At 47.9% G+C, this 18,446-nt stretch overlaps 1 protein-coding gene across 1 annotated transcript in view; it reads right to left on the minus strand.

Moving 5' to 3' along the window:
* Positions 1-16,020, minus strand: part of KCNQ2 (potassium voltage-gated channel, KQT-like subfamily, member 2) — a 44,293-nt gene extending 28,273 nt beyond the window's left edge. Inside the window, exons 1-9 of the mRNA XM_009326893.1 lie at positions 16,013-16,020; positions 15,624-15,714; positions 14,225-14,351; positions 12,897-13,072; positions 11,626-11,751; positions 9,174-9,284; positions 8,384-8,479; positions 7,582-7,676; positions 4,189-4,218 (exon numbers count right to left, since the gene is read on the minus strand). Of these exons, the coding sequence (XP_009325168.1) occupies positions 4,189-4,218; positions 7,582-7,676; positions 8,384-8,479; positions 9,174-9,284; positions 11,626-11,751; positions 12,897-13,072; positions 14,225-14,351; positions 15,624-15,714; positions 16,013-16,020 (860 nt within the window). The remainder of the gene's footprint in view (positions 1-4,188; positions 4,219-7,581; positions 7,677-8,383; positions 8,480-9,173; positions 9,285-11,625; positions 11,752-12,896; positions 13,073-14,224; positions 14,352-15,623; positions 15,715-16,012) is intronic.
* Between the last annotated feature and the right edge of the window lie 2,426 nt (positions 16,021-18,446).

The following is an 18,446-nucleotide window of genomic DNA, read 5'->3' on the forward strand; positions in this document are numbered from 1 at the left end:
GCATTGCTAAGTTTGGAGGTCAACGCTTCAGCTGTGTATTAGGTGGATAGAAGCTCCAGTTTCGGAGGCAAATGGGAAAACTCAACCCTGCTGCTCTTGGGAATGTGGGGAGGCATGGGAAGGAGCAGCTTATGGGGCAGAGGAAATCGGGACAGGACGCTAGGACCATCCCAGGATAAACAGCAGTGCGCTCCGGGGTCAAGTTTAACCAATTCCCTACTATCCTCATCAGGTTTTGCCCCAAAATGAGGCAAAATCATGTATCGTTGCCTCCTAGGAACCATGGGTTTCCTTCCTTTTTCAGGAATAAAAAGAACCTGACAATGGGAATCCTGGTTAATAATTAAAAAAAAAAAATGAACAAACACCCTGTTGCCTATCCTGCCTTTGTGCTAAAAGCCATTGAATTAGCTCCCACATCCACTTTTGGTTTCTTCCCTCAGACCCTGGGAGACTGGGGCTTGCTCCATAAATATTTAACGTCGATATTCAGTCAGGTTTTTAACCAAAAAAGATGTGAGCTGGAGGTGTCGGGGGGAGGATGGAGAACGCTGCACACGGTTGCGAAGAGCAGCATCTACTTAAAAGCGTGTTTGGGGACTCTGCATTTGGGGTCAAGGCCAACGGGGCTCATCCCATGGCTTGCTGCAAACTCCTTTCTGGGCCACCAGCGTGCCCTTGTCAAACTGTCGAAGTGCCACATGCCATCAACTGTGCCCAGAGGGTGCGAAGTCAGCGCAGCAGCCGCCTCCGGTCGCGCTTGTGACAAGGGAGCGGGAGGATGCATCACTGCAGGGATGAAGGGGAGGATGGGGGCTGCCGGCGGGCGGGGAACAGGCTGCCTGCAGCTGCCCGCCTCTGCGCAGTTGGGGCCACAGCCCAAAAAGCCACGACCCCAAGGCAGCGTATACTTATGGCTTTTCTGGAAAATTAACCACGTAGGTTTTAATGAAAGCAAGCGGGACCTACGCAAACTGTCCCCAAACCGCAACTTAGGACTGGAAGGAAAGGGGTGCGAGTGCTTGCACTCCCCTAAAAGACTGGTCTCAGCTGAGGTGCTGTAAGAAATGGGGCTGTTGCTTACTGTAAAATAAAGGCAGAGATATTTATGACCACATTTTTTCAGCCGTTATGAGACCAATAGTTTCACAGTTTTTCTCTAACTGAAAAAAAACCCAACTGGAAAAGCCTCTCCTCTGCATGCACAAAACTCATCCTCAAAACCACAGTTGTTCAGCAGAGCAGATTTGGTGTTCACAAGATTGAAGCAATCAGAAAATTTTCCAATCCTAAGTATGGAGAAAAGAATAAAAATAGGCCTGAAAATTTTGGCTCAGCTCCCCAGTCCAGCTCTGTTCGCTTCCATCCGGAGAAGAGCACATCCTGATCTGATGAATTAATGATCCTCTTCACTCAAGACGTCAGGAAGAAGCTGACCTTGGTGCAGTGGAGCAGTGCACGAGTGCTGGGCTGTCACCCCCGTTCAAACCCACCGTAGAGTTTGCGGATTTGTTCCAAGGTGGGAGAAGGTGGTGCATAAAATCAAGCACGAAGTGTACTTAGCAGTTAATGAAGGGTGCACAACTGTTCTTTGGTGAGTTAGTTTCTCAGGGAGGTCCATACCCAGCAGAACAGAGGACAACAGCCCCACTTCCTCCAGCTGGGATCACAAACCCAGGGCTCCCACCGATGCAAGTCTCAGAGCTGAAGAGCTCATTAGCTCACTAGATTGAAGGATTCAGGATCCCAAAAGGAGCTCCTTCCTTTGCATTAGCCCACAACACAAGGTTTACACCGTGCTGAAGGTGGCAATCTCTCGGGCCCCCACAGGTGCTTCCATGCAAAGGTAAAGACACACAGAAATTCACCATTTCTGTGGTAGGGTGAAGGGCCTAGTACACGTGTGGTGGAAAAAATGATGTTTTACTGAAACTATAATTATTAAAAATGGGTACAAACTCAGCCATGTACTTGACTTGAAATTTAATTTGAATTGAATGCTCAGCCTAACCTGTCATTACAAGAGCAGCTTGGGGAACAGCTACTGCATTGCACTATTTCACCAGAACCTCAAAGAAAAGACAGGGCTCTGCACAGCACTTTAACTGAGCTTTGCTATAAAACGCTGGATGGAGGGCACCCTGCACTGGTGTGTGTGCCCAGGGGACAGGTGCCACAGGTGCCACTGTGTCCTCCAGAGATGTGGAGAAAGGACCTCCGGCTGGGGCGTCTCACATTTTCTCTCTCTCCTCCTGGTCCACGTGTCACTTGTTAGCAAGGGAAGCGTGTTTCAGTTAAAGGGGAGCTAGGTGAGAAGATCTGCACGCCATGGGAACGCACACAGCTCATGCTACCCACCACAGCAACACTTCCGAGTCGCCGGCTGCTGCAGGGGACGCAGCGGTACCTACAGCTGCTTTCCATCACCCCTCCCAGTACAGCACAGAGAAACACCACACTAACTCCAGGCGCCGGCTGCCCCCATCCAAAGGGAAGGCAAATTTGCTATTCCTGGTAGCACAGACAACGCTCAAGCATCTGGGGACAGTAGGGATATCATGCCTCTGGCCAGGACATCATCAAAAACCCACAACGCGAGGAGGGCAGCAGCACACAACAGTGGGTGGGAGCATACACAAAAACACGTACAAACCACGACACGCGCGCACACAGAGACGACGATGATTTTTTTTGACCAGCCCCAGTATGAACAATTAGGAAGAGGGTGACAAGGAGATGGATGCTGGAATGGGATGGGGACTGAAATGAGTCTCCATGCTGTGTTGGAGTTCCTATGAGGAGCCAATTTTTACCCTAACCATGACTTTATGTCTCCAGCTTAAGCTATTTTTCATAACTGAGAACATTTATGAAACTTATAAAACATTTTATTGTAAGAAATGGGATGGAAGTGGCACATTCTTATTTCACTCCCAGCAGTAGAAAAATGTCTGATTCTCAAAACAGGCTGTTGTTCAGCACAACAGGAAAATGTATTCATAATATTATACTTGCAACTCATTGATGCAATTTGCTGTAAATTAACCACACAAAGCAGTAAGTGTGATTTACTAAGGCTGTAAAACTTGCATCTGTGAAAACTGGAACCAGGTGTGGAAATCAGTCACTAAATCACATCAGCTCTAACAGCATTCATGCATCTAGTGAGGATTTAAACTGCTCTAAGAACAGAGCTTGGCCCACAGTCTTGAAATGCAAGCCATTTATTCCCCATCTTAAAATATTGACTTGACTACACCTTCAGATACCCATCTCATACAAAATATGCCTGTGATTTGAAAATCTACTCTTTTCTGCAGAACCTGAGATAATATTATTTATCGTAAATCTTACACAGCCATACACAGGTCTTTGCATTTGGATTGATCCCAAAAGGTTAAGTCCCAGATTGAATAACTGGGGCTAAAAACTGCTTGGCTCTAGGTCTGTCTTGGAATAAAAAACTGAAATGGAAAAGTCCTGCTGAGATGGGACATCCCTTTCCCAAAAATCAGACTGGATTACTAGAAGAAATGAATGCTCATTTCAGTTTAGCATTCCAGATCTCTCTCTCTCCTCCAGACGTTGTCCCCAAAAGCAGGCACAGCTGCTACTGTGATTTTATCCTGTGCTACCACTGATGCGTCCTACGGTGCCACCACACCAGCAAATTCAGCAAACCTAGCGTTACCTCGTGGGCACAGCTCCTACAGCATGAGGTGAGATAAATGACACAATGAAGGATGGGAAAAGAGGGCTGGAGAAAAGGGAACGCGCGGGAGCGATGGCAGAGGTAAAATGGAAGTATGAACAGGGAAGTTTTCTTGTTAAGTGTTGTATGAATTGGAGGAGGTTGGTAAGACCATCAAGAAATCATCCTTAAAAAAGCAAGCTTATCAAGTGCTCTTCCATTCTCCTTCCTTAAATCATCATTTTGGCAGACGGTTTCCCAACACTTGTGTGTACCAATAGCTAAAATGTACATGGAGGTGCATGGAGTTAGTCTGTAGGCAGCAGGATGGAGAGTCTGGTTTGGGCTTTCACTCATTCCTTTGAAAAAACTGATCTTCAGAGGTTTCTTTTTTTTCTTTTTTTTTTTTTTTAATTAAAGGCTTTGCATGTTACAGTCCCAAACGAAGAACAAGGAGTGACATGACACACAGTTTCAGAGTCACATGCACTTCATACCTGGAGGCACCGTACGTTTGCGTTTGCGTGCTTTTCAAGTGTTTTCACCAAAGAAAACCAAAGGGATAAGAGAAAGAAAAACAGGGGGGGGAAGGTGGGGTGGAGGAAAGGGGAAAAGAAACAGGATAAAGAAAATTAGCATATGAACGAAGTGTATCCCCGGCAGCAGATGCGCTGTGACCAGGCTTACAGGTGAGCACGGGAGCGTGGGCTGAGCTCGCTCCCGCTGCAGCCGGCTCAGAAACCACTGCACACCCGCGTCACCCTCAGGGACAGGCAGCTGGCACCGTGCTCCGAAAGCAAATGGGCACCACAGTGCGGGGAAAATGTGAGGGCCTCCCAAAGACCTTTCATGAGACATCCACAGCCCTCGGTCCCATCAGCCAGGGACTCCTTGGGCTGGGCTGCTGACTTGGGCATGATGTGCAAGCAGGGTTTTTTTAGTGAAGACCAATATATGAATGCAGTTGAGATCAAGGCCCTGTTCTCACAAGTGACGATAAAGAGTAGATTTTTCTTCAGCAAATCCAGTGGCTGATGCATAACAGGTTACGATGTCTGGGCGCAGCAAGCTATGCATGCATTACAAGCCCAAACCGCACCTGCACGTACAGGAGCCTTGTGCATATTTCAGATTTGGTTCTACCACATTTTGAATTTAATGATGAAATCTAAGCTACTCTCAGAGGCCACCATATTTTCCCCAAACAAGTGAGACTGCAGTAGAGCTAGTGATTTGAGTGATGTTCTGAAGACACGTGAACTCCTCCAAGGCATGTGTAACAATTTTCTCTTATCAAGCAGCCAGTCTTTTTGGAGATGCCTTGGGAAGAGAGGTAAGCTCAAGTCACAGGGCTCCTGCTATGAGGAATAAGCAGCCCAATGTTGAGCAGAAAGGGTGCCAAGGTAGCGGTGGCTGCAGATCACCCCCAGGCACCCAGGAGGGAGACGGGGGTATTGTGTTCCTCCAACCCGCTTCCTAACCACCTTGTGCGTTTCAGCCGCATGTCAGTGGCCATCGCCTTAATGTGGCACTGGGCTTGACGTGCCACTGAGGCTGCACCAGCACAGGGCTGCCAGCACCCGCCAGCTGGCTTAGTGAAGTGGGTAGACGAGGATAGATGGACAGTGTGAGTGATGGAAGCTGCAGCCAGAACATACAGTTACACCCTTTTTTTTTTTTTTCCAATTAATTTATCTGACTGCATCCAAAACACAATCAAAAGAGGTTCACTGCTTTCTTGGTAAAAAATTAAATTTGACTAACAGCTGGATCCATTGGTGCGCCCACGGCCCACTCTCCCAGGTGACGTTCACTTCGCCTGCGCACAGACAGGAGTTGGGATTTAAGGGTGAAGCTGGGAGAGCAGAAACCTGTGCCCAGGGAAGCCCAGGGTGACACTGCTGCTTGGGGCCAGCATTGGGAGCAGCACCCACAGCATCAGCCAGCAAAACTGCTATGACCCTGCTACGACTTTTTCTTGTCTTTTTATTCAAGATAGCTGGGCTCTTCACTAAACCGCACTTTTTGCTCTTTCTCCTTCCCAAAGTTTTAATTTAGCCTCTTCTGGAGCTCTTTAGCTTAGTTTTCTTCCATGTATTAGCTCCACGGGAAATACAGGTTTTAACAAGCGGATTAAGTAGCAAGTAATTACCCCCAGTACATCCTCATGCAAAAGGGTGTCACTGTATGTCTGGCTGTGTAGTAAGTTCAGTCTTTGAAACAGCAGTAAAACCTGACAAAGTCCACTGAAATCAGCCCCTGGATTTCTCCGTTTTGCAGAGGACTTTGGACCAGGCTCCGGACCTCGTCCTCTCCAGTAGCTGATCTCAGCCAGTGCCACAAATGTACAGAAGGTCAAATACTGGGAGGGAGAGTTTCAATGGGGGGTGGGTTTAATGTTATTGCAAAACAGTCGTGTTCTGTTTTGTTGGGTTGTTGGTTTGGGTTTTTTTAAGCTAAATCTTGAAGTCAGTTCATAAATCTCTAGGGAAAAAGCAACCCGTCAGACACACACTGGGAATGAATCCAATGAAAACTTACTGACCACGACAATGTGACTTCCAACAGGTTTTTAAGATGGTTTGACAGGCTGGCCGCTGTGTTTCAAACACAGGCTAATGCTTACACTAGGAAATATATCCAGATTGTCTGCCCGGGGGCTAAAAGGCACCAGTAACATGGGAAAACACAAAGGGATTCACACCTGCAGTGGCATAACCTGGTGCTGCACCACAGCCCTGCTTGGGAGCAGGGAGACGGGGTACAGGGAGCCCCATCACACCCCAACAAAACCCAGCGAAGCTACAGGAATATCTAACCAACAGATCCAACTCCTGTACAAACCCAAAGAGATCTGGCTAGCCCCTAAAAACACGCCAGAAAGGGATGCGCGGCTCTGCCCGCGATGCAGTGCAGTGGGAAGTGTAAAATGAACGGCAATGCTTTGCCTTTTCGTTTCTGGGGAAGCCTCCTCCTAGCTGCCACCAACCCTGGGAGTGACACGGGGGATGCAGTGCTTCCCCACGTCCCGGAGAGCAGTGAGGCATGGCAGGGGACTCTGTCCCCATCTCCATGAAGCTCCAAATCCCAAGAGGCTGTGAATTCCCACAGCACTGCTTTAACCTGTGTCATTTCAGCTGAAAAAGCTGCCTAGGTACGATGACGAGTTACCTCTCCTTAAAGCAAGCCAGATGGATGCTGCTAAAACACAGTGGTGCTTTATCAGCATCACCCGTCACAGCTCTGCCATCCTTCCCTGCTCATGTCAACAGATTGGGATGGATAAATGAAATGCAAGAAATGGGAAAATGCTCACTGAATCCTGATTTATTTTTCCTTGTCTTAGACGAAAAAAAAGGAAAGGAAAGGGGGACCCAGGGCAAATGCACCTGGGGAGAGAGCTGGGCCAGTCAAGGCAGGGACAGTTTGCTGAAAGGCAGAAGGACCATTAGAGACCAGCTGGAGCAGCAAGGAGAGCCCAAGCAAGGGCACAAGGAGGGTGGCGTTTACCTACGATCCAGGGCAGCTCAGGAGGGAGGTCTTCACACCTGGGCACAGCAACTGTCACAACACAATGCAACTACCAGTGGACGTGGAGAAATAAAGGTGAAAAGAAGAGCACATACACACAGAGACACGAAAAGAAAAAAAAAGAAAACAACAGGGAAATTAAAATCAAGTCAAAAAGAAACACACACAAAAAAACCAACGCAAAAAAACTCCAAAAGCAAAAAGCATATACCAGCCCTTAAGACATCTTGAAATCAACTTTTTCAACCTAAAAGATGTAAATAAATAAACGAAACTATATCTCCAGATAGCAAAAATAAATATGGAGACAGTGGCATCACAAGGAAGGCAGTGGAAGAGGGAGGTTGAGGAGGAGGTACCTGTACATGGGGACGGTGACGGTGCGTTCATAGTACTGCCAGGTGGAGTGCAGGTCCGTCCGGGACAGGTTGGTGGCATAAAATCTCCAAGCCGCCTGTGGAGGAGACACGGCGGGATGGTGGACCCAGGCATAGCCAGGACTACCCTTGGTTTTATAAACCTCAGCCACCGAGATTTAGGACACCGAGTCCTCCTTCTGTTTTCTGTGGGATGGCTCTGACATTTTGCCTTTTCCCCATGACAAGTTTGGCGTGGTACCACGATACTCCTGACCATGTAAGCCCACCTAAAAGTGCTGTAGGTACCAGGCACTCGCTGTCAGGGTGAGGTCAGGTATCAAACGGGTGTTGTTGCACATTAGGGAGATGAAAAATTTGGAGAGAGAGGAGCAGTGGAATGTCAAATGACTCTAATTTAAAATCACCAAGGACGGCCTTCTGCGCAGACATCTGTTATCGTGAAAAAAATGCTCCCAATTGTAACTTTATATCAGTATAAATAATCTCTTGGGGGAAAAAAAAAGTTTGGTGAAAACAGACTGTCCTAATGCATTTGTCTTGCTGTGCTGGGCTGGATTTCATTCCTTTTCTCCCCCAGATTGCCTACCACATATGCTATTTTCTCATGGCTGATTTCCTGGCATTTATTCCCAGACAAGACCAGTCACCAGCTGCTGTCTCACACCTCACACACACAGCCCCATTTTTCACCTGCCTGTCTCCTCCCCAACTTCTAAAAGTCTATTAAGCCCCCCAAAATCAGCACAATGTAACTCAAAGGCTCCTTGGATGTGATCCTCACCTGAATCAGGCCCGCTGCTGGGTTTCGCCTCTTCTCAAAGTGTTTTTGTCGATGCTGCTCTTGAACCTTCAGAGCAAACCCTGAACCCAAGATGCCCTGGGGAAGAGAATGAAAATTTGCAGTTAGCAAGGCATTAAGTTTTCACTAAAAAGTTGCAGCCAATTTTCCCTCCAAAGGTTTGTTCTGGCTCATTTTCTGCTTAAAATGTACGGGGGAAGGAAGGAGAAGCCTCCATCCAAGGCAGCCCTGGCAGACGCTCTCCCCACGACGGGGCAGCAGTGGGGAGTGGACTTTGCTGGCACTCACTGGAATTGCTGCTTTTACCAACTACCTCCAGCCGGCTGATAAAATGTAGAATAACCACACCGTGCTGGCATTCAGCAAATTATCCCCATAGGGGAAAATCAGATCCATGCAACACACTGAAATACACTGCAAAAGGGACGGGGTAATTTGCTGAAATGGTGTAATCACCCCTAGGAATAGCCCTTTGCAGGAAAAAAAAAATAGTTTCACTTCAATAAATAATTCTGCAGTGCCAAATCTAGAGTTTCCATCCTGTTTGCTCATACACATAGTGCCCGAGCTGTGGATATTCAGACATGATTTCCCCTCTTCTCCCCTTTTTTTTTTTTGACTCAAAAGCCATGGAGCAGTCGCAGTCGGGAGGTCTCGGGGTGCATCGCGCCGCTGGACGTAGCTGTTGCGTTGCCACCAGCTCCAGGGGCCAGGGACAAAGCGCAGCTGAGCTCAGCCCCCCTCCCAGCGAGACGCTGCAGCCCCTGCTTACGGCAGGAAGGGCGAAGAAGGAGACGCCGATGAGCGTGAATGTAGCTGCCAGCAGCCGCCCGTTCCAGGTCTGAGGATACTTGTCCCCGTAGCCGATGGTGGTGAGAGTAATCTGCAGGGAGGAGATCACCGCACAGCCCTTGGTCAGACAACCTTAAAACTAAACCAACAAAGCCAAAACTCCCGCAACATCAGAGTGGGACATGGAGGAGCCAGGGTTACCACATGCTCTGAGCTGACCAAGTCAAGGTGCAGCTCGGGCACCCGGGAGGACCCCCGGCTTCTTGGGATGGGCACCTCTGTGGGAAGCAGCGATGCCCTGACACCCAGGACAGCACTGTCACCCTCCCTACTCGACACACAGAGTTTTCACGCCAGTGAGGAGCATTTTCTTGCCTTTAGCTGACCTCTGCCATCTGGTGCAGAGGCTTGCAGCAGCTCAGAGCCTCCCCCAGGAGATGGGGTTGTGCCCTCGGCAAGGGAAGCAGACTGGCACAGCTTCCCCAAACTCCCTTTCGGCATCTCACAGAAGAAGGCAGGGCTTTTTGCATGCATAAAGATCTGATGCGGTTTATTCCTAATCTTCCCAGCAGTGCCTAATTGCCGGACTCCCTTCCTATTTAAAAACAGCATATTAGCCCGACAGGATGAATTATGGCTGCTTCATACAACCTAATTTAGGGATGGTTTTTCCCCTCCTCAATATTATTGCAGTGCACCAAGAGAGTGCTGGCAAGCTGCTCTGTGTGTTTTGGGGAAGGAGCTGAGAGATTTCTTAGAGACAAACAATCTCCTGAACCCCAAACTGCAGGAAAAGGTGCATTTTCCCACTTCAGTCCATGGACATCACTAATGGGAAATGTTGGGGATCCCCTGAGGCTTCCGAGAGGATTTGGAGAGCCTGGGACTGGCAGGGCAAGGCAGGGAGAGATGGTCTGGTTAGGAACATCTTCTTTGAGACTTCTGCCCAGTGGACCCAATGGTCCCTGTGCCAAGTGGAAAGTTGTCCCCGTCCCATAGCCTCCATGGGCAGAGCTGGCCCCAGGGATGGGAGCTGACACCGTGCTGATGTGGCTTTGGAAACCTCATGCATTCAACTTAGAATAAAATCACTTTTACACAAATGGAAGTACGATCCCAAAGCGCTGTTTAATTGGACCCACTAAAAGCCCTATCAATTAGATGCCATTTTGACAAAGTGGTTAGAAAATGCATCTACATGGCTATTCCTTACCGAAACACAAAGTCGAAGCAATGCTCTCTCCATAGTCACTGCAAAGTTGGTTTACAAGTTCTTATAAATTAATAGACAACTACAAGGATTGAATCCGCTAAGATCAGACCAAGGGATGAGTTTCTGAACCTGAAATTTGATTTATTTCGCCCATCTCTTAACATCTGTCTGTACTGGACCTGTGAGTTGGACAATGGCAAAACCTGTTTATTTTAATGAAGCTCAAAATTTTACTCTGAGCTTCTCAGTGGCAAAACAGTCTGGTGTACCTCCACGTCCTGAAACGAGGGGGGTGATCCTCTGCCGAAGGCTCTCACAGCCTGGGAAGCAGGAGGGATAAATCTGCACATGGTTCTCCCGAGACTGAGCTCTAATCTGGGCTGTCACTTTTTCCTCATTGTTTATTTTCTAGTTATGTCAAATTGGGCTTTGTTTTTATTTTTCTGTCATAACCAAGGGGCTTGAAAAGCAATTTACTGCTTCTTTCCCTTTGTCGGAGCAGAGGAGCTGCTTGATCAGCCGATTCCTCCCCAAGCCTGTTATTGGGATTTGATCAAATCTGGGATTTTCATTACATGCTTTGTAATCAAGGTCAAACTAGCGCCACAGTGTCGGAGCAGAAGAACAATAACGCAAGAAGATTAGAACGTCATTAATTCTCTCTTTGTTAATCGGGTAATCCAATAATTCATATGCACACGCACACACAGAGCAAACTAAAAGTATTGCCCTTTCCTCCTTTGTCAGCAAAGATGTGAAAGGGGAGTGCTTTCAGCCCTGAAGTCTTTCTGGTACTTAGACCCTTTTAATTTTATAAAATTTATTCCAGCGTCTTTAACAGCGCGTTAAAACAGCCCAAGCACGATTTTAAATAATTAAAAGGCAGCAATACTTGTCCAAATGACGATCAAAGCACCCCATAGCGTGGGGTCTTTATCCGACCTGCCTCTACTGTCGCGACAGAGCTAAATCCCATGACTGAGAGCACACGAGTTCCCAGTTTCCTTGCAGCTCCAGCTAATTCAAGAAATGCGATCCTCTGACATTTTCTACGAGGTTTATTTAAGAAAAAGGGCTAAACGGAGTAGCCTGAAGCCATTTAATAAAAATGTTAACGAAGCACTCCGTAAGTCAATTCCTCACATAAGTGAATAGAAGATGGAGGGTTAATGGACGTTTTATTTTAACAACCAGCAGCTGTTCTAGGAAAATTACTTACCAGACCCCACCAGAGTGCATCTGCGTATGTATCAAAGTGCTCATTTTCTCCTTTCTCGGCCAAGTATACCAGGAAAGAGGCCAGGATGAGGCACAGGAAGCCAATATACCAGGCAGTAATCAGCTCCTGCAAGATCATGAAGGCATAGAAGAGAATAATTGTAATCCTGGTGCTCATCTCCAAAAGCTGAGTCGCTTGCAGTTGGATCTGAACTTTCCCTGCATTTGTTTAGGCTTTGGGGCTTTGGTTGGAGATCAGCAGTGCCACTTTTTGAGATGGGACCAGGTACTAGTGGTGGCCCTGCCACGTACACGGGGTGATCCCTCATCATCTAAACACATACAGCAAACCGAGAAGGAAAGGGATTGTTAATAACTCCGTTATTTCAAGATGTGGAACCGAGACTAAAAAAAAATATATATATATATTTCCCCAGTTCACACAGGGAAGTGGGGTTAAAACTGAAATGGGAACCTCAAATCCCTGGGGACTCTGCTTAGGGCAGGTCCCTTCCACTAACTGGGAAGGAGTTACAAAGCTGGGGACTGGATACAATATCCCCCAATTTCAGGGAAGTTTTAATTCAGAATTCACAGGACTGATTGTTTTTGGATGAAGTTAATACAAGAGCGGACAAAAAAGACCCATGAATTCCCTATGATTTTTTACACAGTTCTGGATAAGCTGGCTAAGCTTTTCAGGGGAAAAAGTGCAGGAAACAGGAGAAATGTTAAATTCATAAATTCAGCAGCAGGAAACAAAAAACAAACTCTTCCCAAACTGGAGAAAGGCCAAAGCGCCTTACACCAGGGATCAGTTCTGTCACTGGTCCGTGATTTGTTGGGAAGAGGAACCCGGCACAATAACCGTGTCTGCAAGAGGCTGCTGCTTGAAGGATGCACTTTCAGAAACGCGGCCGCTTTGAAGCGTACATCCTAGACAAAGAGCTTGCAACACCACCTGTGCTTAACGAGGCTGCTGGCTAATTGCTAACTCTTTGAAATGAGCTGTATCAGTGTGCAGGTGGTCACCATGTTCAAGATATTCCCTGCAAACAGCTAAACATCCCTCCTTTCTCTCCTCTACTGGTTGGAGGGCTCCATGGGACCTTGTGTCTCTGACTTTGCATTGCTCCCCGTGCTACTCTACGGTGTCTTTCCAATCTCCCCAGGCCTGGGAGATGTTTGGGATGGAGAACTGAACCAAAGTGGTGTCTCTGGTGGGGGGAAACATGAAGAGCAACTCAAGATCCTTGCCTGGGGCTTGCTCACCTTACTGTGTGCATAGACCACAGAGCCCAGGAGCTTCCAGGTGCCGCCCCGCCGGTCCATGCGGATCATGCGCAGGATCTGCAGGAACCTCAAACTCCTGAGCGCCGAGGTGGCAAAGACATTCCCTTGGGAACCCGCCGCCAGCACGGCGATGGACGCGATCAGCACCATGATGTCTGCACGAACAGAGGACATTGAAAGCTGAAGAAATGCTGCTGACCCACTACCAAAGGGGACGGCATTCCGACTGCCACTGGCAGCAGAAGGCTGTGCGTGAAAGGGATCTTGCGTCAATTTTATCTTGTGCTGGAAGGACACAGAATAAATCTTAACCCAGATGAAAGTAGCCACTACGCACCTTATGCAAACATCCTAGTTTCCTTCTCCACATTCATCCTTCCCATAGAAAATATGTCAAATACTGCAAAGTCTGAATTCTGATATGATTCAGTGTTAACACTGCTAAACTGGATTAAATCCTTGCAAAATGCATGCCCTTTTTCAATCAGCTGCAGCTGCCTGTTAGACAGTGCTGTCCAGAGGTGTGAATTCCCCCATCCAAATTGGGAATGAAAATCCCATAGCAATCCTAGGGTGCTCACGGACAAAGAAAGTCCAAGAAAAAAAGCCTTGCTCTATATATCTCAAATTCAAAGATCCCGTAAACCTCCCTCTTCCTTAGTTTTCTATGCAAATTTTATAGGTGTGCTTTTCTGTGGAATAAGCTAGAATCCTGCATGTGACCATTGCCAGCTCCCGGACATCTGAAAGCAGGCTCCATAGCAAATGGCACGGCCTCTCTGCCCACTCCTTACCCCATTAAAAATAACTGCTGTGCACAGATGGCCCCTTTCACAAGAGGATCGCTGAGTACTTTGCAAACAAGAATTAATTAAGTCTCATAACTCCCTTGTGAGGCAGCTCATCAGCACCAGGGAAAGCAAAGTGAGACACAGAGTTTCAACGACTTGTGAGCGATTCGGTGTTGAGGTTGGAGACGGGATCGCAGGATCCCAGGTCCTACACTCAGCTTTTCCCAGCTAAACCCCCTTTCTGTGGCTGTGAGTGGCTCAGCGATGCCTGGGGTATGCAGGGCAACGGCACGGCTCCCAGGTCTGCAGAAAACAGGGTGGGCCTCGTGCAGAATAACAAAAACCATGTCCATGGATTAGGACTTTTGCCTTTGTACTCTTTTTCTTCTCAAGGTGACCATGAAGGATGAGGATCAACCCCCAAAATGCCTGCAAGAAACCGGAGCACTGTGCAAGCAAGCGCTTGCAATAGCCATTTTGGTTTGGTAAGTCTCATGCAAGGGAGGCAGGTCTTACCGATGACGCAGAAAGGCTTGCGGGCAAATTTTAACCTTCCCCTCCAGCCCCGGTATCGGCAGCAGCAGCCAGCCGCCCAGATCCTCACAAAGTATTCAACCCCAAACACCACGATGGTGACGATTTCCTGCGAGGGAGACAACACCGTTAGTTGAGAAAGAAACCCACTCCAGAACCAAATACAAAGCCATAAGCTAAACTCCGCACACCTCAGAAACTATTGGGCAGAGCTGTCTGCACCAGGACCGTTAAATGGAGAGCCCAGGCTTGAAAGATTGTCAGGTCTTTGCTGTTGTGTTTTCCCTCGCCCTCCTGTGGGGTGGTGAGATGTACTGCACATCATAGACTGCAAACTAGAGTTTCACACCTTCTCATGTCATGTTTGTGTCCCCCATCACACGACAGATGAGTTACCTGCGTATCTCCCCACCATCAGTCTCCAGGACTTAACTAGGATAATGCTGAGCAGCTCGGGGAAGATCAGAGATGGGAACCACTGACTACTGCATCCTGGGAGTCTTGTCTAGGTCTTCACAGGGGATTTGAGCTTTTTCCCTAGAAAACTGGACTGGGTTGTCTCTGGGTGCTGGGTGAGCCGGTGCAGGGGCGGTGGAGATCCTCTATCCCTTGACGCCAAGCGAGCACGCCGATGATGTGCATCGCAGCTCTTTCCATCGCCACCTGAATACCCTGCGCACGCTCCCTTCCCTCCGATTTCTTTACTAGCGGCGCTTGCCTCAGCTTCCTCACATGTCAAACCTGACAAAGCCCTAATTAGTCTGCAGCGCCTTTTGATGTCGATGTAGGGCAGGGACTGGGGAAGAGGAGGAAAGACAAAAGGAAAGGAAATGCATGAATCCGGCAGCCCCGTGACGTGGTGGTGCGTGCAAGATCTCTGCTGGCTCTTGATGGCAGAAGCCACATTGTCAGTGTGAGGGATGCCAGGCTATTTAAGGAGCAAAACTCTGCAGTTTGATGTTGGATCAAATAGTTGCAGGGATGTTATAGTGTGGGAGAGGAGGCAGCTACGTGGGCTGCTCCCTACGCAGCGCATCCGCAGCTTTTAATATTGGGAGCTGTTGGACATGAAACTGCTTTTCAGTTGGGATCAGTCTCGCTACTGTGTTTTGCAACGAGATAAATGCAGAAAAAAGAAAAATTTGGGAAGAAGGTTTTTAAAAAAATCCTTAAAAATATTGTGTTCAGCGTGTTCTTGATACTGATTTCTCCTTTTTTACATTTTCCCTATTTCTTACCTGCAGGTCCCAGTGGTCCCCTTCTCACAAGCAACAGTTTAAATTCTCGCCCCAGTTAAACACTCCCAACCTCAGGTTTTTATTGTGTTTTTGACTTTGTTTTAATGGCTCCTGATGGTTTCATTTGCAACCCTCCAACTTACCAGGATGTAAAGGGCCCCTTCTGAGCTGTTCTGGTACTCATCAATGGTCGAAAAGACAGACAGCACCAGGCAGGAGAAAACTAATAGAAAACTATGTAACACAAAAATAAAAAATAAAAAAAGAGAGAGCAGGAACGTCAGTCTTCAGAGCAGGAGTTTTTCACATTTGCTCAAACTAGTCCAGAGAGCATTTTTGTACATATTCACTGCACTGCTGCTACCACACTGTGTAAAAAGAGAAAGTAAATTCCCTGATTCTAGTAACTGAAAAGTTGTGCACGGAAGGACCCACTGGGCTGTTTCCAGTTTGGCCAGTGACAATCCAGTTCCCCTCCCAGGGGCTCTGATAACCCCTGATATTACTTCCCCGAGGAACCATCAGCTCTTACTGCAACATGCTTTCAACGAGCGTGCAAACGAGCAGGGAAATGCTCATTTATTAACATGGTAACAAGTGACCAGACTAGCTAAGAGCAGGAGTGTGGCCTGAACACAAACCCAGAGGAAACTCCATTGATCCCCTGCTTATGCATTTTCATCCACAAAAGCTTACACAGGAGAAGGACTGCATTTCCCACCCTTGCCAGGGTAGGACATTTTGGGTTGATTTAATGCTTAATTTAAAGATTAACTCTTTACTGCCTGGAAAGCTGGCAACTTCCCAGATTTGTTGTAGTATCACTAGGAGGTGCTCTTCTGTGGCCAGACCCGGGACACAGCAGGGGTTTGATCCAGTCTAAGGGATGTGATCTTGGTGCTAGTACCTTAGTACAAAGCCAGAGACAGCCTGCCATCGGAGCGGCAGCTGGGCTGGCCTCTCTGTCCCAGCCCTGCAAAGACACCAAGGAGCCCCATCCCGCCAGGAGCCTGGGGACCCAGCTTTGATATCAGCTCACTCAGCCTCTTTTATTTGCCACAAAAATGACAGGGGAGATTCTCAAACCCCCCTTACAGTATGCGTCCAGGTCTCATTGACATCTGCTTCTATGGGTTGTCCCAAAAGCAGCCTCAGAAGTGCCACATCACCCTGTTATTCATAGGCTGCCCCCATCAAAACTGCCCGCTCTGTGCTTTTCGTGAACGCTGGATGTACTAATGCAAATCAAAAGGCACGAGATGAATGACAGGAGCTCGACTCTCTTCTGACACTCAATGCCCGAGTCCACAGCTACAGAGGTGTCCTGGCATCCTGCTCACAGACAGAGAAGGTTTCCACCAGCCAGTGATGCCCACTGCTTGCTCAAACAAAAGGAGGGAAATTAATTTACTAAAGATCAATTTACTGATACAATAAAGTAGGCCAGTGCAGGGAGAAACTAAAAGCTGCATTCTTTAAAAGCATTAAATAATTCAACTGTCTGGCTTTGTCTCACATTCCTACAAACTGCATATTGAATATTTATAAGGTACAGTTCAGCTGGTGGGTGCTGTTCCTTTTCGTTGTATAAAGAAAAGGAGTTTCACACCACTGGGTCATGCTTGTGGCTTTGCAATGACCATTAATATCACAGTAACAAGTAAAAACAAGGGGATTTGCAGTATTTATTTGAACCACAGGCTGAAACATCCCTGCCTGCTGGAGGCAAGGGACCTTTAGAGTCATCTCAGAGAAGGCTGAGCTTTGTCAGCAACAAGATGAATTCAGCACAGACCAGATAAGGACAATTGCCTGATTTCTCACTGCAAATTTTCTCTTCTCACACCAGGTCTGGTACCCAGAGACTTGAAACAACCTCAAGACAGTAAGAAAACATCCCTTGGAAACCCACTCATGATGTCCCTTAATGTCTTCTCTGGTCTCTCTTAAATTTTTTTTTCTCCCCAAGCTGGTCTTTTAAAACCCTTGCTATAAACAACCCAACTACAACCTGCCCTGCAGCCAAATGGACTCCATCCATCCCTCCATGTTGCCTGGGCCAGGCCCAGCTGGAGACGGGACCCCGCTGCTGCCTGCACTGTGGCAGGGGAAGCAGAGCCCCGCACTGCTGGAGGGAAGGAGCTGCAACTGGGTCAGGCAGCCCTGCTCCTGGTATGGCCCAGATTTGGCTGCAAACTCCTATGTTGGAGCAAGAAACAAATGAATAATCAATGAAAGAAGAAAAAGAAGAGGAAAACAAAAAAAAGATAATGGAAAAGGATCAAGGGAAAAAGAAAATCCTACTTTTTCTGATTAAAGAAGTAGAATGTGGGCTGTATCTTTATGACCAAACATCACAATAAAATGCCTGAGGAGGTGCTGAAAGCAAAGTGCCAATATCAACGCAGACTTGCACACCGTGTTGGGGAAGGTGATCACTTCAGGCAGATCCAGAATGAAGCCATGCTCAAACGAGGAGTCCTGGCAGGGACAAACACCACGAGAAAGAGGATTCCTGTATGTTAAATTTGTCACTAGACATATATTGATGGGGCAGAAAAAAGAAAGGAAAAGAAATCGCTTCATCACTTCGAATCCCAAGGGTGGATTTTGCAAGCAGCGGTCATGCAGGGAGAGACGGGGCAGCTCCGGGTGCTGCTGGGGCAGCGGGACAGCTGGGTGCTGCTTCTTCTCTTCCCCAGCACATCGCTGCAGCCTCGTCTCCTGTCTCACCGTTCCCCTCATCTCCCTGGGACCAGCTCGGTGCTGCTGTAATTTTGGCTCTGCGCTCCCCAGGGCTCTCATTGCCGGGGAGACCTGATGCAGAGCGTGCTTGCAGGGCCAGCATTAATTACAGCACTGCCGAGCATGGGAGGCAACGGGGAAGGTGCGCGCTTCTTTAATGAAGCATGGGAGCTCCATGGCCAAATCCCACGTGGACCAAAATCTCCGCGTCTCAGTCCCGA

Source organism: Pygoscelis adeliae, unplaced genomic scaffold, assembly GCF_000699105.1.
Source record: "Pygoscelis adeliae isolate BGI_AS28 unplaced genomic scaffold, ASM69910v1 Scaffold286, whole genome shotgun sequence".
Taxonomy (NCBI): domain Eukaryota; kingdom Metazoa; phylum Chordata; class Aves; order Sphenisciformes; family Spheniscidae; genus Pygoscelis; species Pygoscelis adeliae.